Source organism: Trichoplusia ni, chromosome 4, assembly GCF_003590095.1.
Source record: "Trichoplusia ni isolate ovarian cell line Hi5 chromosome 4, tn1, whole genome shotgun sequence".
NCBI classification, from domain to species: domain Eukaryota; kingdom Metazoa; phylum Arthropoda; class Insecta; order Lepidoptera; family Noctuidae; genus Trichoplusia; species Trichoplusia ni.
In genome coordinates, this window is record NC_039481.1 from 15,317,681 (window position 1) to 15,343,049 (window position 25,369).

A 25,369-nucleotide genomic window follows, 5' to 3' on the forward strand; every position below is an offset into this window, starting at 1 on the left:
TTTAAAACGTACTTATCAATGACCAATCGTCCATTAAGTTCAAAGCAAATGTATCGTCATATCTGAATTGAGTGTATTAATTAACTAACCGAAACAAAACCAGTAGGTATGGTTTTTACTTTTAATTTTCGGCATTTTAGCCAGTTTTTTTTTACACAGTCAGCAATTGACTGGGTGTTAAAGAACAAGGGTAGGTGCCGTTAATCTAAGATATATCGAAAAATAAAAAGGTATTTTTAATATATTATATTTATTTATATTTTCTTTAAAAAATAGCCTCAATACTTTGTCTCGTTCCATTTCGAATTAATATAAGTTAATATTGCGAAAAAATATATATAAAAAAAACGAAAAAGGTTTCGTTTCATGCAATCGAATAATGTACATTTGCAATTCATACAAATTATAATACATTCGTGTTTTTTTTGGGATACTTTCTGTACCGGTTTATCAAATGCTTTCTAAATAATGTGTGGCCCAGGCGCTTGTTAGAAGAAAGCGGGATTTGAATGTAAATATTTGGCATAAACTATAATACTGATGATTATAATAAATATAAATATTTTATAGCCGATTTTTATCTTATAATTTGAACATTAGTTTTTCTAATGAGCAATAAACATCCGGATGCATGAAAATTTAATAAATCGAATTTCTAATACATACACACATTAGACAAATTATTATGTTACATGACAGAACGTCTTCAAGGTCAAGGTCAACAATCTTAGTCTTTAAGGTATGGAGGTGGTCTCTAAGTGAGATTGCAGATGTAAAGGAGAGATGCCGTTTTATACGATCAACAGATTTACTTAAGATATTGTGGTATAAGACCTGAATGTCAGCCACTGACATTCAAGGCACCGGCTTTAGATATTGGCTGAAAACATTGCACCAGTCAAGCGCGACTTGACCATTTATTAAAACTGGTTTTATAATAATTTCATCTGTTGTTGCATGTTGCATGCAAATTAATGTTACTCAATACTTCTGTGAATACTGAGTAATGAGATCTTATTTCAGACTTCAATGCGTTGTGATTACTACCTCACAAAATTTCAACAAATTTATAAAATCAGGGTCTGATCATTTAAGAATATAACACGGAGAAAATGCATCTAATAGGTGTTGCCTCCAATGTAGAGATGCCTCAAAAGTTTGAAGACGCCTCTGACCTCTCATAATTCTCACAACACTTAATCCTACCCAAGAACTGCCTTTAGTGACTCGCAAAATGTGCAGACTCTTACATACAAAAACGAAACAATATAATAAACTCCAATCTCCAACAAAAATCTTAAGAAATTACAATCAAAAGTCTTTTTTCAATATTGTTCTTTAATCGGCTCCGGTGTAAGAATCTGCTACGTCATCGAGATGCTATCGGCAAACCGTTACACACAACTGCGAGCTATCACGAAACGGAGACTATGCCGTGTTCGAGTTCATTTATAGAAATTATAATACAAACACTTATCTATTGTCTCATTTAACTTGTGTACAGTCTAACGTGAATATAAAAGAATACATTATTGCCGGGATATTGATGTCTATTGAACCAATGTGTAGGTGTAATGTTGCTTCAATATTGGTCATTTGTTTAATAATTACTTGAATTTCGTGACGTCATAATGTTGCCTATTTATATGCTGGTTTTTCATTTTCATCCAATTGAAATCATGCTGGATCTTGGTTGCTGAATACCTTGAAGTATTTTTAAGATTGTGAGTTACTTTTTTATTTTATAAATTATTTCTTTTCATTAGCTCCAGTGATAAACCAACGTCAGCCACAAATCTATTCCATAAGGCAACAATCCAATATTTTTGGACTCATGGGTTGTTGGTCTCAATAATTTCCTAGTACCAATTGTTTTCTAATTTCAAAATCAGCATGTTCTAGTCGTTTATCAAAACAATAAACTGGTCTGTTGGTGATATCGATCCAGTTTGTGTAGAAACCCGTCGGGTGTCGGTCCCAGCTCCCACTCGACGGTTTACGACACCCGCGGTGCGTCTGCGACCACTCTCCCTCTCGTTTTGGCAGTCTCGCCACGCACTGACATCCTTATACAGCCGATTTGGCAATGAAACTAACCTTTAACCAAATTGCGAATAAAACGGGATCAAGACTATCAGACCTTATAGGAAATGTGGTTCGATGACATAATCGGCAAAAACTTGGCGATCGTTTTTTTTAAATTTTATAATATCAAATCGAACAGAATTTGGGATTGCTTTACTTTGGAAAACAAGATCTGTTCCTATTCTTGACTATTAAAATAAGCACTTTAAATTCTTTGTGAATTAATTCTGTATCTCGATTTACGTAGCGGATGTAACGACATCGTGTTGCCCTACAGTTTCAACCGACCCAACTTTATGGTTTTATGATTCTAGCCGCTCTCATGAATAAGTCACATAGTGACACCGATTTATTAGAAATTCACACCTTTTAGTTTTCCAAAATGAGTTGTGATACCGAGTCTGTATGTGAGAGTGCATATTTATATAGTGTGTATGCATGTATTGGTCAGCGAGGTGAACGCCCTCGGAGCTGGAGTCTGTGGCGGGCTGACGGAATGTGTTGCCAAACGCACTGATCGGAACTCGCCGAGAATGTACCGCTTTGGGCACAAGTAGGTAGCTCACACTGCGTCACCGCCGCCGCTACCGACACTCCGCTTTTTTAATATTTCAGACGCGGAAGTGCAGCTTTTGACAGCTAACCTCTTTTTACTTCACAATCGCAATCACATTGAATTGCCAATTATCGAATGTTTCGATTCCGTTTGTTACAAAAAATTAAACGTTACATTTAAAGAAGTAGAGTCGATTAGACACGATATAACATGGCATATATGATTACGTTTTTCTATTGGAATGGAATTGATTTTCTTTATGAAATTCTGTAGACACTGGTGGTCAATCAGTACATCGTTCCATATTTGATGTTTAATTAATTGGATAACGAAGTACAAATACATATTAACCTACATGCTTATTGCTTAATAAAAGAAACAGTAATCTATGATTAGGTGATAAAAAACCTATTTAACGGAAGGTTGGCCTCTACGCTAATTTATTTTCTCCATTAAACACACAGTAATGCATACAAACCATGAAACAACTAGGCAAGTGCAGGTAGGAATAGCTTTTTAGAAAAGGTAGTAAAACCTGGTTGAACAATTAAAATAGTTCGACTTCCTAAAAATAAATGGATAGTTCGCTTTATTTTGACCTTATGGCAATCTGCTGATAGTTTCAACAATTTTTGCCAGTGTCGTGTTATGACCGACCGAGCTGACGTTTAAGAAATCGGGCTTTTTAAATTAAGAAATTTCATGTTCGATTGGCCATTAAAACAAACGAGGTCGGTATTAAAGATAATGGCTGCCAATGACGTCACACCGTGGTCAGGTATACAGGTCTTAACTTTAGAAAAGTGAAGTAATTTTATTAGTACTAAGAGGTTATTGTGTACGTAAGTACACATAGCCAGCATCATCATAGCCAGTAAAACCAGTAGTCACTTCTAAATATTTTACTTTAAAGACATGAAGTACCTATAGCTTACTAAGTTAATCCGGTAAACGGCCTATAAAGACTGATGCCTGTGTTTAATATGATTGGTTTATTATATCTAGAGTACTCTGTAACTACAGTTTATGATAGTGCACTTTAGTGAGTCAGGATTTGTCAGTAAAGGTTCGGTACAACACAAATAAGCTTTTACAAAAGAAGTTAATTCCGTATAAATATCTTTACGTAAACCGATTTAAAAACATTTATCGATAGAAAACTGGTGTATTTTTTTCTTAATTTTTGGTTATGACGTTTCATTTTTAGTATTGTCTGTTGGTGTTTCTGTAGCTTGATTTGATACACTATTCGGTTTTACTGGACATGCTCGTTTTTGACCTAATTAAATCATAATTCACGACTATATTTGGATCATTGGACGGAAATACGTCATAGCCAATATTTGGAGACGTTATAACTCAAAATGTACCTATTATTACGAAAAACTATTGACGTCAACTAACAAGCAACGGCAAACCTTAAGCCTGACGTCAAACTACGTCTCTAGTAAATCTTGTATGGAGATATCCGGTTTGTATTTATCTGCTATCAACGGCTTTCTAAAGATTTCAACTTACAAGTGAAAAACGTTGTCTACTTGTTTTTTTTGCATTGGATCGTTCCATCATGTATCTTTATTTATAGACGGAATTAACTAGCGAAAACCTTGAACTTTACATAAGGCATCAATTGTGTGTGACTGTTATTTATTACTAGTATCTACCTTATGTTTAATATTACAGTATGTAAGTCCAATATAACGTATGCGCCTTGTCAAGGTTAGCGAATAACAATAAATTCAGAATATTGAATGGAGAAATAGGGGAAAGGTGGCGTATAGAATGTAGCTGGCTTTAATTGTTCAAGAACATTTTATCGGGATGCAACAACTAGTTTAGGATCCAGCAAAAGTCCTTAATCATGAGCTGACTCCGCATCTCACGTTTAAGGATTCCGGATGGGTCCGTCAGGTCCGTAGTAAAGTATTCAGGCATAAGGGAAACTTTGATAAAATACCTCCGGCTAAAATGCTAAATTTGTACAACGAAAGATGAATGTCTGCAAAGTAAAACCCACCCTGGTAACGATCACCATGATGTCGGCGGCATGTGGTCACCAGCTCGATCTGAAACAAATGAAACACTCTTATTAATCCAGTGAACTATTTAATGTAAATAATTGATATCGTCCTGTAGTTGTAAAAAAATATAAAAAGCAATGAAACCATTCAAAAGTGCCTCCTCCAGCATTTTTTGAAACTGGAGGAAGGTTTTTGACTTCATCGTTTTTTTTTCTTATTAAAAACAGGTGTTCCAAAGAAGTTTTTATATCCACCCCTCAGGATACGAACTTTGGACTCCAAAATCTGGGGTTTTCACGCGTCTGGTCCTGGTTTTCACGTTTTTAAGATGGCAACCTTAGTTATAAGTACCTATTTCGTTAACTCTTCGGTTCTTGGGAACATTATTGTTTAATTTATAAGACAATACTTTGTTCTCATAACAAATAATACATATTATGTTAAATAAAGTAATCCTTGCATTGTCTGTTCTCAATGCATTATGTATATGAATTCAAGTGAAGTATTTTCAATACAAATAGGTATAATACTTTCAAATATTACGAGTTGAGCAACCACTTATACGGTCGACATTTGGGTTTCACAAATAAAGTAGCTTTTAAATGGTATAAGAATTTCCAAAATCGGGTCCTGAGACAACCCTCAACAACGACACAAGCTTTACATCCTATAATAATGAAAATTCTATGTTTGTGTTAAATTTATACATAGAGTAGGTCGGTAAATTAGCGACGTATACATTTTATCCATGGTGAATGATATGATACATTTTTAACTATTATTACATTGTACATAAACTATTTTACTACACTCCTCTTTCAAGTTAACACTAAAATCAATTTAGTAAATCCGATGCTGTGTCCGTGTGTGCTGCACATATTTCTATCTAAATTTAATGTTTCTGTATTGCGAATGTTGTTGCATGTGTTGCATTCAAAAGGTACTAATCACATGTTATTACGTCATTATTTCTTACCGTGCGCTTGTCAGAATTATTTTTAGATTTATATACGTTGCTCATCATTATTAAAATGTTTCCTAGAGATAAAGCACATGTGTATATTTTATTTAGTTATTATGTTACAACATTAGATAAAACTGCTGTAATATTTAATAAAAGAAAGTATTATTTTTAAAATGGTAGCTAAATAATAAGGTTTTATCGATATCATAAGTAGGTATCATCACCTACTTCCTTTTCTATTCTACTAACGTACTACGTATTTTTTTTGGTTGCCGCAGTATTTTTGACACTTAGAGCTTTTGTCAAATGTCTATTGGAGAATCCATGATAAATATGGGTCCTTACAATGTAAACCGAAAAGCTAGTGTAACTTGCAAACTAATAAAATTTGTAGTTTACCGGCTAGAGTCAAAATTAATTAGAATCAACAAATTTTGCCTAACTAAGTATGCATGGATGTAATAAACTCTATTAAAAGGCCCATATTTAGCTTTATCTGGCCTTACCAGTCCCTAATTACTGTTGAATAAACAGAAATATTGCAAATGAAATAGTGTTCATTCAGAATAAGGAAAGGTAAGGCAGTAATTATGAAATGTCAAGGGAGTGGGTAACCTTTAATAACGCATAATTAGAACATTTTATCTACTTTGTTAAGCCTTGCGTTTCGAAGAAAATAAACGTAAATAATATATACCTTCCAACAAGAGACAGGGACCAGAGTATTCCTACAGATTATCCTACAAACGGACAGAGAAAATTAGTAAAAGAAACATCAACGGTCCATATTTTCCAAAAACACTAAAGAAAAAAAAGCGGTTTGTCAATATTTCAATTATATAATAAATGTATCCCTCCATTTACGGCTGACATAGGGGAAACAGAGTTGGTGAGGCTCTATATTTTTGCGCAATAAGTAAGCGTAGCAACCAATACACTTGTTCCTCTGCTATTTCAATGCATTAGGTAGCAAATACAATACTGGAGTACGTCCTCGCTTCTTATCAGTCAGCCGCAACTCCATAAGTCACGAGATCCGAATTGTTCTCTGCAACGATCCTCTATTGTTTTGCTTTGGACGCTCTTATAGAGTGCATTGTTCTATATCCAAGCACTTTGCAAATGAAGATACGTATGCGGGCCCATTGAGATGAAGGATGGGCTAACTTGTTTTTTGTAGGGATAGCCAAGTTTATGAGATTCAAGATTTCGCCGTTGTAGTGGCCAAAATTCTCTCCGGTTAAGGAAACATGATAATTTTGAACATGTTACGACATCTGGTTTATAAGTTGCTCTACATTGTGAATTCCGTCATTAGTGTGGGTGGGTTGACAGATTTGGATGTGCTAGATTTTAGAAATAAGATTTATTTGTATTAAATATGTATAATTCATATCGAATGAGCAGTCATTCAAGCCAACGATTAAATCACGTACCTACTCGTCGTACATTTAGTCGAATAAAATATTAACGGGCAGTCGATTGTATGAACAGCTAAGAACACCTTTTCTTTAAAGCCATGGATGCTAAATAAAGCTTTTAAAATAAAAGCCCTCAGCCAATTCATTTTCAAATGCGTAAAAAGGCTTTTGTATAAACTCAAAGCGTAGGTGCCCTGCAAATTAAGTGGTGTGGAACAACAGAGTCAATAGGTTCGTAACTTCAAACAACTTGCGAGTGATTGGAAATTGAAGTAGGGCTACCACTTACACCTTTTTATTTAAAGTAATTAATAAAGTGATGATTGTAGTTGCCTTGTTTTGGGAATATGTTATTCTGTATACCAATTAAAAAGAACCTGATTTCTGAATCGTATTCGCAATTATATCTCGTTTAAGTTTCACTGTGTTAACTCGTAGCGCAACTCTCAAATATCGCGATATGTTTTGATTACTCGAACAATAATAATTAAAATCGTTTTTAAATTCAAATTTACCTTTTGAATTACAATAAACTCGAAATAAACATATTTTAAGCCATTCCCAATAGGAAAAAAATGTAGTAGGGAAAATAAGACATATAAAAAAGCTGCAAGTATGTAGGTTAGAATTTAAACCGTGCTAATGTTTGAATGAACTGGTAGCCCTAATACAGAGCAGGTGCGAAGTGATCCATTGTTCTTATTAGTACGCCGCATTGTTAACAGAGGCTTATGGAAATGCATTCAGTTTTATGGCTTTAAATCCGAGGGCGTTTAGTTCACGTCTAAAGTTCTAAGCTTACCTTTGGCAACGCCTTCTCTTTTATTTTCTGTGGAAATGCATTATCACTTGTGCGACAGCTGGAATTTTCGAGTATTTTCATTAAAAGGAAAAAATATATTTACATCCAATTCGAAAAAAAGACAATTCAAAAAGGCTATCCCGGTTTAACCTCACTATAAAGGGCAGTATGTAGGAAACAGTAAGTTGTCTGTCTACGTAGGTGATTTCTCTAACTTAGATAGAAAGATTCTAGCACATTTTTTTTTGTCTTTTTATTACCTTCCGAACTTTCCCAAGCCATTAATCGTATATTTCGTGTAAGTCAATAACCTACTGTTGCTAAATGTACGATTACAATGACGTTGGATTTCTCTTTCGAAAACATCCGGTGTCCTAACATCGTCATACTAAGTCATTATTAAAACATTTAATACACGCTTAAGTAATACAGCCAATTCTTTATTTCACATTCAGGAACTTCATTATATTTGCATGAATACTATATTTTCCAGTCTCCCTGCCTCTTTTTTACTAACTTATCTTTTAATTTAAAGAAATAAATACGCAAAGTCAAAAGAAATAAAGTTTGACATGACAACACTTTTCCTGTTAGATCAAAACGGAATAATACCAATAGGTATTTAATGTATAGTCACAATCTTTACAAGTGCATAAAATATCAAATCACAATATATGTAAGTTCATAAGTCACAGTTTTCTACAAATCTAAATACTACTCAAACATCGGAAAGCTAACATGTACGTGTATTTACACGGGTACCCGTCTCATTTGTTATAATAACCGTACTTTAAAAGCTGTAGATGACATTATAATACGCGGATCGTGCACAACTCCGGCGCATGCGCAGCTGAGCTTAATAAGCGGGCTGCGTGCGCGCATAGATCGCTGTAATAGCGTCGCGCGCCGCCATTGAAAAGTAGCGGACAAGAGGTGATTTAGATACTTTATTTATTACCAAACTTTTTGATTATTAAGAACATTTAGATATCAGTGTTAATTAAAATACTGATATTTGAAATATTTACGAAGTTTGTGTAAATACAGTGGGTATCAATTTAACAAATCTTATAAAGTACTGCTATGGTTTGCTCTGGGTTTCTGGCGTTGTTGAACAAAACAATTCAGAGTTAAGTGATTACTGACCTGTCAGTACTTATGACTTGTAAAATGCCTTAATATTGTATGAAAGCCGGTCAAGCACGAGTAGGGCTCGCGACACTAAGGATGCCGTACAAATAGGATAGAGATAAACAAATCGATTGTAGAAAGGGTGAAAAAAAATATGTGGCTTTGTAACCCTAAACAAATGTATGACCAGTAACAACCGTTTCTTAACCTCCATCTTTATGAGGGAGTCAGATTTTAAGTGTCAGACCCAGACCCTTCCCTTTCCTAGGGATCAGATAGTACACAAAGCGCTCTATCCATACTATTCGTCGTAACGGCGCAAGCTCACGTGTGATCGCGCGGCGGAACTAAGCGGCGGAAGTCCTTTATCTGACGGGCGTTCATCTCGCGGGACAATGCCGATGTGAACTCCGATCGCTTCGGCTATTGATACCCCTTCACTATTGTATGGACGCTACGTCACAAGGACGATTACCTCTGGCTTGCTTCATAAAGAGGTTTGATTTAACGGATTCTAATACCTTATTAGGGTGCCGTATCCAACGTGTAAAGACGGACCCGTATTACTGACGTACTACTTTCTGTCCGTCGCGTCGGCAAATCATCAGCCTGTATCTTAGAAACCGTCATAACTAGAAACAACAAATGCTAAAATGCCAATTTATATGGGATCCTTAGTGTTGGAGTCCGGCTTCCACTGGACCGATTTTCTTAAATAGTGTGCCTACTGTTTTGTTGTTATAGAAGCGCGCTAGGCGGTCAAGAGCGGCATGTCTCTTCATTCCACAACTGTTGTTTCACTATACATAGTCCCTAAGATTTATAATGGAAGTAAGCCCTGACTGCAACACCGGAGTACCTATATCAGAAAGCCCTGCAGATTAATCTGTCGAAGTAATTATTGCTGTGTTTAGATTATACTAAAGATTAATGGATCAGTGTCTAAGATAAGGCATCTAGAAGCATGCAAAGCATTATAGATTCATTTTTAATGACTTCATTTCGAACTGCTATCATTATGAAAACCACTTTAAACCATAAACTTAAGGAGGTACGCCGATACAAGTACAAAAGCGTTTTGCAATTGGTATGAGAGAATATCTCGCAAACAGCTTGGGTGCCGTCATGTTTGCACAGCACCTACACAGGACACTTAATCTTAATGATAAACAGTAATGTGACTAAAGCTGGTTTTCTATCTAGGACACAGCATTACATACAACTGTCAAGTCAACGGTAATATCAGACAGACAACATTGTAACTTGTACTATAGTTGATGCGCCGTATGATGGTATGCGTGACAGTTCTCATATTCCTTGCTACGCGAATTTCTTATAAGTAAACAAAAAAAAGTATTGACAGAAAAATGAGTTCTCCAGAAAAGAGTCTACGTGCGTAACTTACCCGTGTAAAGAAAGTTTTGTTTTCTTCATGATTAAGGCCTCGATCTAGACTACACGGATAGCCGAGTGGTATAAGTCAAGAAGCCAGACCCATTATGCGCGACGTGTCTCGGGTCCAATCTCTGTGTATAAAAAGCATTTGTGTGATCCACGAAAGCTTATGTCTCTGGTGTCTTTTATCTGACTTGAATATTTGTGAAGACACAAAAAAATATCTTCTTGTGGGAGTAGTTTAACAAAAAACTAAGAGCAAAACGGTGTCGGGAATGTAGAACCTTCTTTCTTATGTGTAGATATACCATCTTCGCGTAAGAAAGACTAAGTATATGAGCGCAAAATAACTAGATTAACAGCAGCAATAAGAAATGGACCATTTAAGACCCTAAACATGGACCTTCATACCCTTATTTGATAAAACTTCTGACAGCTTCAAACAAAAACACTCGACTCTACACAGTTTTATGTGTAAACAATTATTTTACTCCACTTACAAACCGCTAGGCGAGAATCACATAACATCACATAGCAAAAGCACTCAAGTATTTCACACACATACTTCAACAGACTAGTATCCAGTTAGCGTGGAGATTTCTAAGAAACTATAGACACTAAACTGTAGTAACACTCGTTTTGCAAGTACCATATTTGTCACCTGAGATCGCCCGCTATCTAACGGAAAAGGGACGCAACTGGCAGGTTGTGGACACACGCAACTGATAAGAGTAAAATAATAGATAGCGTTTGATTGCCAATCAAATATTACACGCTGGTAACGTCAAGTCTGGTCTAATCGTTAAAACTCCCTTTGCACGCTGGTTATTTGGTAGAATTTCATGAGAAGATTTGCAATTAAATACTGCAATTAATGCAAGGAAAAAATCGGACTCGAAGCTGTATCTCCTTCTATAGGTCTTAGCCATTCTTTTCGATGTTGATGTCAAAAACATTCAGATTAGTCATATACGTATGTTTTGATCCTTTTCACGCCATACTTGGCAGTCAATGTGTTTCAACACTGGCGCGTTATTAACAACTAAGTAAACGAATTTCCAGGAAATGCATTTTTATAGACATTACTATGCGATTACCTATATGTTAACTATCCTGACGCAGAGTATTCTGCACCCAAGCATAAAATTAGAACAATCATGTAACATCAGGCGTTGTGTAGCCCTAAAGGGATTACAGGATTACGTAATCGATAAGCAATGACACGCGGATTAGGGTAAAAAGCTTTTTATCTTTGTCAAAACATCGACATTTTGAAGATGGAACTAATTAGAGTTCCGTACCCGAATCTCATTCATTTGTTAACTAACTGATTTGTTTTTTCGGAACCCTCAGTAGGTATCACAAAAAATACCGAAAAGTTGGAAAATCGCACAAAATTATACTAAACTGTTACTTTTCTCATTTTCAATTCTTTTATTATGTAACGTGTTACGGATAAAATACATATATCTAGAAACTTCGAATAAGATTGACAGTTTTTTGTGCCATTATTTGCTGATGAAAAGAATCATGTGTTACTTAAAATAACATATCACCAATTATGTTGGTCATCACTCCCCTGTACGCTTGGAAGTATAACCCAATCGATCAAATGACCATTACCTACTATTTTTGTGATTATATCCAATCAAGTCGTACTTTAACAATTGCCGTGGCATCACTATAGCTAACGAAGACATTTCAAGTATTGTACAATGTACCGTAACAATGACTTGCAGTTTATGTTATACTAACTACATTAGAGGAATGCATGAAGTACCTGTTACCGTACGGACTAAATACCAGTTACGTATTTGTGATATTCTTTGATCATAAAATTGTTCCATGTTAGCAATCGTTTCTGTTAATGATGTTCATTTTGAGTCGCTAACTACAAATAGTCTGTGTGCCTATGTTTTACAAATAATTGATTTGGTCCATTTTGATTTTTCCGAAAACGAGACACAGGTTTGTTTTAATTTTACATTTGAAGAGAGAAAGCCTATAGAAAACATATCTAATATATAAAATTCCCGTGTCGCGATGTTAGTTACCGTACTCCTCCGAAGCGATTTTTATGAAATTTTGTATACCTATTGAGTAGGTCTGAGAATAGAACAACATCTATTTTTCATACCCCTAAGTGATAAGGGCTGATCACACTAAAAAAAAATATATTTTATTTTTTGGTCGAAATTGTTTGTTTTTATTTTTTTTATAATGTGGCATTAAAAATACATACAACAATTGTATTATCATTTATAACAATTGCCGTTATAACAAATAACGTTTGCTGGGTCAGCTAAATAGACTAGTTGTCTCATGTTTACGGTAAGTCACGCTTAGACGTCATATTATAAGACAACGTTGACAGAAAAGTTGAGTCTTTGAATAACATTTTCTTAACAGTAGATCTCTAATAATCTCCAAATAATCTTGCAAAATTCTGAATCAGAACACCTAGTAACGTTTGATTACGATTAAAGAACAATTTCCATACCGCTACAAAATCGACTTGAACACGCGTATGCCCCGGAACGCAGTCGGAAACAGTCACCGTTCCCGTTTCTCCTTAACATGATAACTCCAATAGATTGCCCCGCACTGGTACAGGCGCGACAGCTGTGGCATGCACGTTACGCGGAATACAGGTCTACGAAGCGATAGCGAAATGCACTTGCAACGGGACAAGACAAGCTATGATGTAGATAAAAAGTTGAGTATGCTTGAAATCTCTGTTTACTGAACGGACTTAAACGGAATTAATGCTGATGGTTCTTTCTCTTATGGATAGTTTAGTTCGGTTCACTAATTTGGTATATTCTATACTTATTTTTGTGTATGTTTTGGTCTTTTGGGGATCGACTGTCTAGGTTCAGACCTGTCTGAAGTCTTTAATTATAAAGTGATGCGACGCGGCGTTGAGCATGCTTGTAATCTCTCTATGCTGGGCAGACTAAAACAGATATGAGGAATAGATCCCAATAGTTTAATTCACGAATTCCGTAGATGTATTTTTCTTGTGTAGGTTTTTAAGTTTTATCCAGTTTCAGGCTCAACTTAACCCTAATGATGGGCTTGCACAATGGTGCTACGTTATGAAATACTAGCTGTTGCCCGCGACTTCGTCCCCGTGGGTATAAAATACAAGTTATGATTTATACCAGCCCTGTTTTTTTTTCACATTTTCCATTGTATCTTCGCTCCTATTAGTCGCAGCGTGCATTTGTAGCCTAAAGCCTTCCTCGATGAATGGTCTATTCAATACAAAAAGAATTTTTCAATTTGGACCAGTAGTTCCTGAGATTAGCGCGTTCAAACAAACAAACAAACTTTTCGGCTTTATATATTAGTATAGATGAACATAATAATAACATAGACAGACAAAAAACTATACTTACATAACTATAACTATATATATTTTTATGTAAGTAGGTTAACCAGAACCAGGTGTAGAACAGCTAAATGACAAAAAACTTTAAATAGATTCTGAACGATGCAGAAGTATTGATTAAAAACATCTTTAAACATTAGTCGATAAAGTATTTATTCGTGCTACGTCAACTAAATGGAAAATACAAATAAATCGAGTGTAACAAGTCAATAAAATTATGAATTTAGTGAACGAAGAAAACTAAATAACATGTTGATTTATGTTCCAATATTTATCTAATAAATTAAACATGATATTTATTACATTTCTAGATTGTTAATTTTTTGGCTTTTACGAAGCCAAATGGATGAAATTCTTATGCAACGGTTTTTTATTTGGCTTCACTGTCATCGGGCACAGTTTAGTTAATTTTGTGAAGCGGCTTCAGAATTTACAAAAAATTTAACTTTCACCGGCTTTCACAACCAACCAATACAATTGACAGCTTATTAAATCTGCGTTAAGCCTAGAATCTCATGGGCAATAGAATGGTCATGTGCTTAATGGAAGTAAAATACCCGATCCATCGCTAAGCCATTTGTAAAGCCATGCCATGGGTAAAGAGTACGTTTGACAATGACTATACAAGTGTACATACGTTTAGTGTATTGTGCAGTTAGGTATTCGCGTGACGTTTACTGCGCAGGCGCTGGCCGGGCCGTGACCCGCCACCTGCCGGTCGCGGGTGAGCGAGCTTGGCCCCCGACCGTTGTGAACTACCTTATGCTAGGTTTACACTACGGGACTATACAACATCGTACTATTGACTGTGACTATACTCCACAGGGCCCCAATTCTGCTATTTACAATGGCTCATGAATGAATGAAAGAAGGCTTAAAATGTCAATTTTCGTATTCTCTTAAGCATTTTTCACAATGTCCTCGTTTCATCTCTATATATATATGGTCGCTAATTGTTACTACATTAGTGGTATAAAGTTAAACTAGCAGATATAGATACATTACTGTGTTTGAACTGAAATTAGTGTTGGAGTAAGTGTCTGTTGCTAGGTGTTTAGGTTGCTAGCTTGAGCCTTACCGACAAAATAAAGTGTAAAAATTGCAAACAGACTACAACATGTACCTAGCGAGTAATGTGTGCTTGTTTAAAAGTCTCCCAACGATAAAATCCTATGCGCATGTTTGTAAAACTCTCAAAACATTCATTTGTAAACTGTTCTCGAATCCGGTTATTATCCGCTGTTCATTTCATTTTTCTGCACTACTAAATTCACTAATTCGTCTTTTTCGTTCACACCTTTTCATGCTTTTATATTAGTTTTGTTTGGACGGATACAAAGGACTTATATACTGTATACGTAAGTTATCGACTACGAAGAAGTGATATTGAAACTAAGAAACAAAAATACACAACTATTTCAAGCTCATCCGTTTCACTGCATTCATGCACTGTATATAAAACGGAAAGACTTGCAATGACAAGTAATTTAGCTGTTCAAAATGCAGAACATGAAAGAAAAATAAAAGTGAAGTCTAGTCGCTATTACGTGTTGCTAAAACGTGAACAGTGGCTATCAATATCCAATTATCATTGCAAGAGTGCGTACGGCGTACATGTCGCAAAAGTGTCGTTATTATGTAAACATCGATGTTTGTGCATTCAATCGTCGGAAGGCGCATTCACACGCGGCTGGGCAGTAGTGGCAGTGGCTTCCTGTCGCCGCGGCACCGCCTCTAGGAAGTGCGCTCGTTCAGGCGTGCGATCGGTGCCGAACCCCCGTGCGTTATGGCGTAATGATCACTCGACTCGCAAGAGTTAAGGTAGTCCTCACTTGTTACAATGTTTTGATAGCGAGTTCTATCAACTGTTTTTCACATACTTGTGATAAAATATCTGATATTTAAAGACTGACTATACTTTTGATGTTTGGACTGCTGCAAATTTAGGTGTCAGGCAAAATATGACAACATTACTTACCTAAATTAACGTACTTAACTAAATAAACAAAGAATGATGATAACCTAATTTGCTGAACAAATCTTATCACACGAGACAAGTTTCCTAACGAATCTTTGCACTTCATTAAGAAAGTACAGCAAACCACATAATAATAAAAATAATAACAAAAATGAACCATCAGCCTTTGTAATAAGGGCGCTGTTCACGTCCAAGTGGAAGCTGTGTGGTTGTTACAACATTTGATCTTCGCATCTTCATAATTTGAATAATCTCACGTTTATCAAGATAACGGTATCTAAGACATGAGAGAGCAGAAATGATTTTAGGTGAAAAATGTTTCGACACACTTTTAAGTCATCACACGTTATTAAAATGCCTGCGTAAAGACTGGGGCCTAGCCAAGTGGTTTCTTTTCTATCATTCTCGGGCGTTTACGATAATTGTATTTAAATAACCTGCTTGTTGGAGTTGTCGGTGTTAAAAGAGGAAAGGCTCTTTACTATTGTATCAAGCGTGCTTTGTTTTACTGCTGGGTAAAGAACCCCCCTGTCGGATACTTCTAGCTGCACCAGATCCTCGCTTCTCCCTGTTTCCCTATATCCCAAAGCTAAAAAAAAATAAAAAGTGTAATTTGATATTTAGTCCTGCGGATTCCTCGAGAATTTTAATTATAGGATTTTGCAATTGATAATGTATTTTAAACAAACATTGCAATCGTATTACATTTAGAAAAACAAGAAATATCTTATAACTACCAACAAAAAAACATTTACACAGCAAATGTTGTTTGTTGATTCTCTATATCTGTCACTGTCTAATTTAAGGTCATTTTAAAAAGTGAATACATAATTGACGTTTGTAACTTAGCTAGGCCGTCTCGTAATGGTTTAAATGACGTGAAAATTACCCACGAATCTATTGTATTCTATACCATTACACAACTCGGTAAGTTCTTGACCATTGACGTTCGTATCATTACAAATAGACAATAAAACCGCTACTGAGGAACAATTTTAACTGCTGTATTATTTAACAACATTATATCTTGTTAAATGGTAAATAATTCGTTACTACTTGACAGTGTAACCACGCGATTGGCTTCCTACACGTGTGCACTCAAGACGTAAATTTGAACATTTTTGTTCAGGTTTAGTGGCGGTAATGAAAAGGATTTTTTAACATAAACATCTATTTTATTCCTGTTAAATTTACGCAGGATTGAATAATGCAAAGGCATTTAAATTTTCTCGTTCCAAAGTCAAATAACTTTTGATGGCTAGCCAGCCAGCGTCAATCACAATATGCTGTTCATTTTCTGCGTTCGGCGTTAGCGTCCTGTCGTATTATTGAATTTATGACAAGAGCATCCTTAATGCAACAATTGCTGATGAATGAATGGAAATTGGAATTGCATTGTAATGGCGAAGATAATATAGATAGCTTCTCTATCTTCATTTAAAGAGAAGAGTGTCCCGCTTCGTACTGAATTTACAATTATTGTATTGGCACAGCGCTTAAGAGAATAAAAATTGTGTCAAATTAAATCCAATTTCCATTTATACATCGGCCATTGTAAATAGCGGAATTGGGGCCCTGGTTACGTGAAGGCGTGACGTCAGAATCATTCCTCTCTTAAGTACGCACTACATGAGTATATACACGGATTTTTTTTTAATCTAGTCGCTGTATGTTATTGTTTTAGTATCACCCGCCCTCGTGTCCGGCTGGCATTATTCACAATTGTACGCCAATTATCGCGTGCTCATTATGTCGGTAATTACCATATATTTACGATTTAGTATCATCATCGATCATGCTTTCGATCGTCTATCGTCTACAGTCAACGGATTAATTCATACTACTACTGCCAGTCTAGATATTAACCGTTGTTCTGAATCCATTTAATTTATGCATTATTTTCTAATCGGTTTGAGTTGAAACAACTAACACATTAAATTAATATTAAATAAAATTCTACGTACGTATCTCAGTCAGTCAGTCATTATACCAATTAGTTAGAAATTACTCTTTCTCTTACTTACTACTTGTCTCCTAAAAGGAATCGTAAAAAAAGAAACATCGCCGACCAAAACAAATTAACAATGCGACCCCCATCAACGAAAACAGTTCCCAACATGACGATCAGATAACAAGGGAACTTCGCTTTTTAGCGGCGCAAGCGCAAGCGCATAGGAAAGTGTTTGATATGCGACACAACGCAGGCTCAGCGGCACGCCTGTCAGTCGCGACTAACTTCATGCGACGCACATCATTTGACCCACATTCTTCCGCGGACGAAACAAAAAGATATATCAACGTAATTGGATTTTTTTCCCAACAAGTACGGAGAACTTTACGACCGGAACCGCGGGAGACAATGTTTTGAATGCACGACTCGTTTACAAATCAGGCATTACTTAATCCTTTATTTTTTTCACTTATTCTCGCTTTCGTTCACACGCGTTTAGCATTCTAATGTGTGAATATGTAACATGATGCTTTTTCGTAAACAAAATGATACGTGTGTGAGTTTGTCTTAAATTGTTCATAGCAATGATGCAGTAAAACTATAAACCAGTTAAAGAATAGACCCAGCTTCATCTAGATCAAATGGATGACTTGAGAAAAATGAAATGACACTAAATTCTCCGCTTACCTACAATCATCGTCATTACATTGCCATAATGATGACAAGATGCTGTCGCCACACACACACGTAACTAGAATAGAACTCACAACACTAGATCTCACGTCACTGCGAACATTTCTTATCGCCTCGTAAACGAAGAGAATGGTTTATGTCAACAATTCACGACGTGACTTTGTAAGGCACCGGAGACTCGTCACTAGCTTGTCACAGCGACCAGCCAGACTGACCCCCCTGCCTCCCGCGTCTGTCCACGTAGCAGAGAAAAGACAAAAGTACGCACTAAAATCAGGGGTCTAGTTACACTGGCGGATCATATCCAGACGAGTCGCGCTAATTATCGCTGAAGAATGTCACCGCACAAGCTTACTACCTGCAGAATGTTCGTGACGATCTCATAAAAGGAGTATTTAGTCACAAGTATTGAGAGCAAGTAGGTAGCATGATTTTTAAAAATAAGTTGGGAATAGAATCGTGTTCTTATGCATAGTAAAATATTTTAAAATTCGGTGGTATTCTCAGTGAAGAATATGAGAAGAAAATATCTTTTCAAAACATAATTAAATCATCACGAAACGTAAATTAGTATCCCTTTGTTATTCTTCATACAAATTAATTACTATTTTTGAAGATATAGGAAACGAGATCAATTTAAGAGGGTAATACAAATTGATTGCGTGGTCCAGTAAGTTAACGAGTCGACCTCATCAATGAATATTATATTAATAACATAAACATAATATCTATCCAGAAAACAAAAACGGTCATACCCATGCAGATAATACAATATTCTTGTTGGGTGTGTGTTCATGACATTAGTATCGAGGCTTATCGATCATAGCATTACGTGAGTTATTGAGAAGCAGTCTTACGGCTTCTCCTGACTTCATAATGTAAAATTTAAATTATACAATACTGTATACTTGAATTGAGGTCAAATACTTCATAACAAATCTCAGAGCTTTTTGATATTAATTATGTACATCTCATATAGAAACATTTAAGGTAAAATTAAAAGCGATGCAATATTATAACTTTATGTTAAAAATTAAAAGGCTCATTATCGCATGACAAAAAAATTATAATAAAGCAATAAAATAAAAGTATTGATCGGGAGTAAATGGGCCAAAGAGAATGTCAAATGAGAAGTCCACCCTCACAATTGGGAAAATAAAGTGTGGATGATGATGATGATAAAACTGAGTACCTAGAGCCATCTTCACGTTTTCTAAGTACTCAAAACCGGCCAAAATAGCTACATCCTTCTTCCCTCCGCCCTTGTCCAGTCTTTATTTGATGTCGGCGTAACATATTTCTTTCCTCCATTCTGACATATCACTAGTAGCGCTATCACTAAATCGCCAAGCTACATCATCAGCATCCAAAATAAATAACAAACTAATATAAACGAAAGAATTGAACCGAAAAACAATACCGAGCATGTTAAAGTTAATTTTGTCGAGGAGAAATGTAAGTTGCATTAATACGAACTTCTCACTCAAGTCACGTAGTTGAGCGGTGTTTTAACATAACAAATGGTAGTCCTGAGGTCCAGTGAAAGTCGACACAATATAAACAAAAACTCTTTTTACAATTCCAGACGCATTTAGTCCTGATTGTAAATTAGGATATTTTTGACGGACATACCGGGCGCGGCTACCGTTTCCTGTGGACAATAGGCTTGTGACGATGCGATGTTCATTTTTGTACCTTTTAAAAAGATTGAAAGTTATATCGCGGGAAAAATTGCTGATATCTGAATATCAAATTAGAAGGCTCTAAGCATTTAAATGAATCTCTTACTGAATCTGTGAATCAAAGAACATCTTTCTCTCCTTTTTATCATTCTAATAGTATCAGCAATATATCATCATTTTATATACAAATTGTAGTATGAAGACTTTATCTCGAATTTACGACATTTTGAGTACTCAGAGACGTCAAATCGAACGAATTCATCTTAAGCTGAACAAAAGAGCATCGATCATACGTTATATAGCTGTACCTCTGCTTGTTCCATTCAACTGTCAAAGTGCTCATAAGTCCCGATATTTATCTAAGAGGTTGCTAATAAATTCTTAGGAATACAATACAACCTCTTTTTATACACAAGGCAAGGCAAGACAACCTCATACAGATGACCCATTAAAACGCATTAGGCATGCGTACGACACTTTCACTGCCTAATGTACGGAAGACATATCGATCAGGAATGCAAAAACCAGCCTTATAGCTTTTAAAATAAAAACTTATTTCAAAGATATGTCAGTGAATTGTTTGAACGAGTAAGAAAAAAGGGAATAGTTATAAACTCTGTACCACCAAACATGGAATTCCTTTAAAAGGGGACCATAGAAGAGGACTGTTTCCTAAAATGGACTTTTTATAAATGAAGTAAAGAAAATAGGTTCAAGGAATTCGTTTTTGAAATATATCTTTGCGAATAGACAGATTGCATTGTGTGCTCAAAAAAGTTTTGTTAAGCCTTGTACGTGAAATGACACACTTGAAACACAACACAACACTCAATCCTTCAAAAATAGAGTTTTTAAAAGGATATTCAGGATACCAATGTTTACCAAAAAAAATTAAAGCATTTTTTTGTTAAATAAAATAAAATTTCTGCAAAAGCTATGACGTAACATTCAAGTTCAGTGTCGGTCACGGGCTGAGCGTTTCAAACCGAAATGCAAAGTTCAATCGAGTCTATTAAATGCTACGCGCCAATTATAATTAAATGTAACACCAAGCAGCTGCAAAATAAACTTTACGTTACCAATTAAAAGGCACATTATCGCTTGACAAACAAATTATAATAAAGTAATAAAAGAAAATAGCTGCCGTCTGTTGTTCAGAGCAGTCGTGATCGGTTCGAACATTAAATTATATATTTGCAATTTTTAATTTTTACTTGTCAAGTTATAATGTACTTCGCAATTTATAAAATGCAGAGGCTTTTGAACTTTAGATTCATATTATTAAATATTATTTTCCACTGTCACTGCAAAAGGTAAACTTTACCATTGCGTAAATAAAATTAAAAGGCTTTTTCAATAAAATTGTGGCTTTTGCTGTCTCATATATAATTACATAAAAAACTCGCACATTTTGCTACCTACTGTCAAGATGTATGTTGAAAATAGAAAAATGAATTTTATAAAAAGAAAAATCTTGAGCCTTTTTAATGCACACGCATGAAATAAAACACTTTCCCAAAACATTACTCAAAAAGAAAAATGTAGTTTTAAAAACACAAACTTATTCTTTACTTAAAGATGCCTTACCTAAGATCATCATTCGGTTTAAAGGATTAAATTTTCAAAATCATGAATTCGTTGATGTCTTTTGTACGAGCCCCGATGACGTAGCAAATGAAGGTCCTTTCAAATTCTAAATATCAAATTTTATCATACAATATTTAGTACTTAAAGGTATAGACATATCATAAAAATCTCTCAAGCCATTTTAGAGGCTTCCGATAGCAAATTCTGTGACATTTTTGTTCAATACAAGAGTTTTTTCAAAAAGTCTCTTACTTGGAGCTATCACGTAACTATGGAACTCGTAAAGTGAAGTTAATTGTTACGTCACACAATTTCCGGAAGAAATTAAACAATCACGTACTTCGTTACGTCAAGCCTTGTTAATATTTTATTACATGCCAACGCCTAACATTTTAGTTGTCGTTTTACAGAATAATTAGTCTTAGAAGAATCAAATGCTTACGAAAAGCTAATATTAATGTTATGTTCCGACACATGTTCCGTCTGTATAGGATCGATGGCCAAACATTCATTTTTAATTATAATTATTAACAATTATGCTCGTTGCTGATGGAATTCCGCAATTCAATTTGAAAGGTCCGTGTATTCTTGGCATTTTAACGTAATTTGTCATAAGTGAACCACGATTGGGCGCCAATTAGCGAAGAAATATTACTAGAATTTACGCGAACTAGCAAAATTAACAGTTTGCGGTGACAACTGCTATTTATTTTTTTGTGTCACTTCGATGAATAAGGATGTTTTTTCGTAACTTTTACTCTGTTTTAACGTGTATGAAAGAGGTTTTTACTTTGTACGTGTGACTTGTCCACGTATAAAAAGTCACGAATTTCCATGTTTTGAGTACACACACTACGGTAGTTACTTGTTAGAAGATAAGCCACTTTTTTGTGATCAATTTAACTTTTTCTGCATCTCTGGCTAATTTAAATGCAAGTTGCAGTTGAAAATTAAGAACTTCGGGTGAAGAAGGCGTTTATCCTTAATAACATCAGGCAGGGCCGCATTTTAAGTGCATCGACTAGAGTAGACAGTAATATACATGTAGATCTTAGATACAGGAGATCACACAGAGAAGGTGTCGAACAGACAATAACATTAACAATCGTATGAAATAGTGTTGAGTCTCATGCAGTATTATCAACAAACACAACCGGATAGATGGATAGGAATATTGTTAGACAAACACAACTAAATACTTAAACAGAGTCGTTGACTGATACAGGTTCTCGATACTTCCGATTAAACAAAAAATCGATTTAATTTTTATGTCATCGAATTTCGAAAGACATTCGACCATCTTGATACTCTTTTTCGATAATTTACGAATACGGAAACCGCTTCAGAAATTGAAAAGACTTTGTATTTTCTCTTCAATAAAATGTTAAATAACCTCTTTGCAGGCTAAGCTCATGTATGTAGATGTAAGTTAGAATAAGTAATTTGCAACGAGTCCGAGAATCAGTTATGTAATAGGAAGTCTTATTATAGAGTTTTCTCAAGAAGTGAAATCGCCACAGCCTCTATTGGTATGTTTCTTTTTTTTTACCCTATGATCATACTTAGAGCATCTGTTGTCAAAGCATAAAAGAGGCTATTTGGGCAGTTTCTAAGCAGGACCAAGACATGAAACAGAACGAATTTATTTATAATATTTGTAGGAAGTACACATACTTTTAGTTGTTAGCTTAGCTACGGGTCCACAGAGAAAACGCTCCTCGTCAAACTCACACAGAAAATATTTGCTAATACAGTAACAAAATGAGTTTTTACTGCGAGGAACTCTCATCTCAATAAAAGATATAGTTTTGTATTTGAATTGATTCTGTATAGTTATCACTAGTTTGTGATAGCTATACAGTTATTTAATAGCCACTAACGACTTTTTACACGTTTCATTTTACGAAGAAAACCGATCTAGAAAATTGGATATTTTTCTTTCCGATTTTAAAACAAAATAGGTATAAAGAATAGTTCCAAATATTATTGAATTGAAGGGTACATGTCGTGACATGGTAACTATGTCGACGATGTAAATAGACAATCAATACAAATTAGAGATCAATATTGTTTACAACTTTCTATGGGAACTTTATTCGCCATTGTTCTTTGGAGAAGCGCGCTTATCGACAAGTCTGCAAGTAAAAACAACGAGATAGCTTCATATACGACAAGTTTCATTTTCATCTCATATTGGTATGTATGTAAACTGATGTTTATTCAGAATGCTGGACTGCTGATGACTGACTCACGACGCGCTAGAAATGTTTACTAATGAGTTTGTCGTTAACCGCCACTGAGGTTCAAAAGATTCCGATAACATGACCGTTTAATATCAGAATACCTCCAAAAAGATTAACATATTATTACGAGGCGCGTCTAACGGTTGCACTGTGGTTGTGAAATATCCGATGTGTATACTAATGCGCCCGGTTCATTAATTAATGTGAATCTTGAGTGAATAAAACATCAATCACCAACTATTCATTAACGTGACTCATAACTTAAGTGTCAATTATAATCCAATAAGATTCTCGTGCGATCGAATCGATTGAACAGCGAAAATAATTTTACTTACATATTTGCTGATCCTACTTTCTTTTGCAACGGTAAATACTATCCATGGTAAACAGCGAATAATACAGAACTAACCGAGTTTATTTGAGAAAACTTATTAAATGTTGTGATTAGAGTCGGCAACACGAACTCATCCGATACAGGTGTCATAATTCACGTGTAAACACCGCTACGGGCTACGTGGAAGAAATCCAGCGAGTTCTCGCGTTCGAATGTGGAACAATGCGCGTGCGACTGTACCCGTTTAAATTAATCAACATTCATCAGATCTAATCACAGACTGGATGCATAGTTATGCGCTATCACCTGACTAGTAAACACTCAGGTCATATTGTCACGTTAACCAAAATTTACCGTTAAGATCCGCTGCTGAGTGCTGCTCGGTCAAACGCCGGAGCTGGTCCTCGTCATATCACAGACACAAGCACTAGTTGTTGAACTATCACTATAATACGATCACTTCACCCGATCACCGATGATCCCCGTACATTTCGTCGGTCGCGGTTCGTGTGGTTGTACGCGAGGGCCGCGTCGTGCGCATAGGACCAGCAAATGCGACGGACCGTGAATCTTAACCTACCTGTTGCGCTTGCGTGTCGCCCGTCGACAGCCCGCGGACCGGCCCGCCTGCTGCGCCGACCGAGCCCGCCGCCATCTTTAATACAACCTCCTTTCAAACTCTGACATCCATTTACCAATTTATACTGGACACACATACATTCTGAATATACAACAAAACATAATATAATTCATACGTTTATTTGTCACATCCATAAACCCAAACTTCATATAGAGTTAGCCATAAAAGCCTTAATCTGTTTTACCGACGAACTACAACGCCATCTATTGAAAGCAATGGGAAGTTTTGAAATTGTTATAATTACTGTTGGGAAAATATGAATCACGAGATGTTTGTTTAGTTACCTATAACAATCATTAAATAATATATGCTTCAGAATTGATGTACGCTACTGGGAGTATGACAAATGATATACCTTTAGTAAACAGTAGGCATGTGTTTGCAATATCTGGTAAACGAGTTTCTTTGACGATTTCATTTTGTGGTAGTTTCATTAACGAGGTACAGATGGAGGCACTTACATCGATTCAAACATAAAGCCTCCCGTATAAA

At 35.6% G+C, this 25,369-nt stretch overlaps 1 protein-coding gene across 1 annotated transcript in view; it reads right to left on the bottom strand.

The window, feature by feature from the left end:
• LOC113493174 (myosin-VIIa) overlaps window positions 1-24,894 on the bottom strand; it is a 40,954-nt gene extending 16,060 nt beyond the window's left edge. The window contains exons 1-2 of the mRNA XM_026871012.1: window positions 24,592-24,894; window positions 4,659-4,707 (exon numbers count right to left, since the gene is read on the bottom strand). Of these exons, the coding sequence (XP_026726813.1) occupies window positions 4,659-4,676 (18 nt within the window). The 5' untranslated portion in view covers window positions 4,677-4,707; window positions 24,592-24,894. The remainder of the gene's footprint in view (window positions 1-4,658; window positions 4,708-24,591) is intronic.
• Window positions 24,895-25,369: the final 475 nt, after the last annotated feature.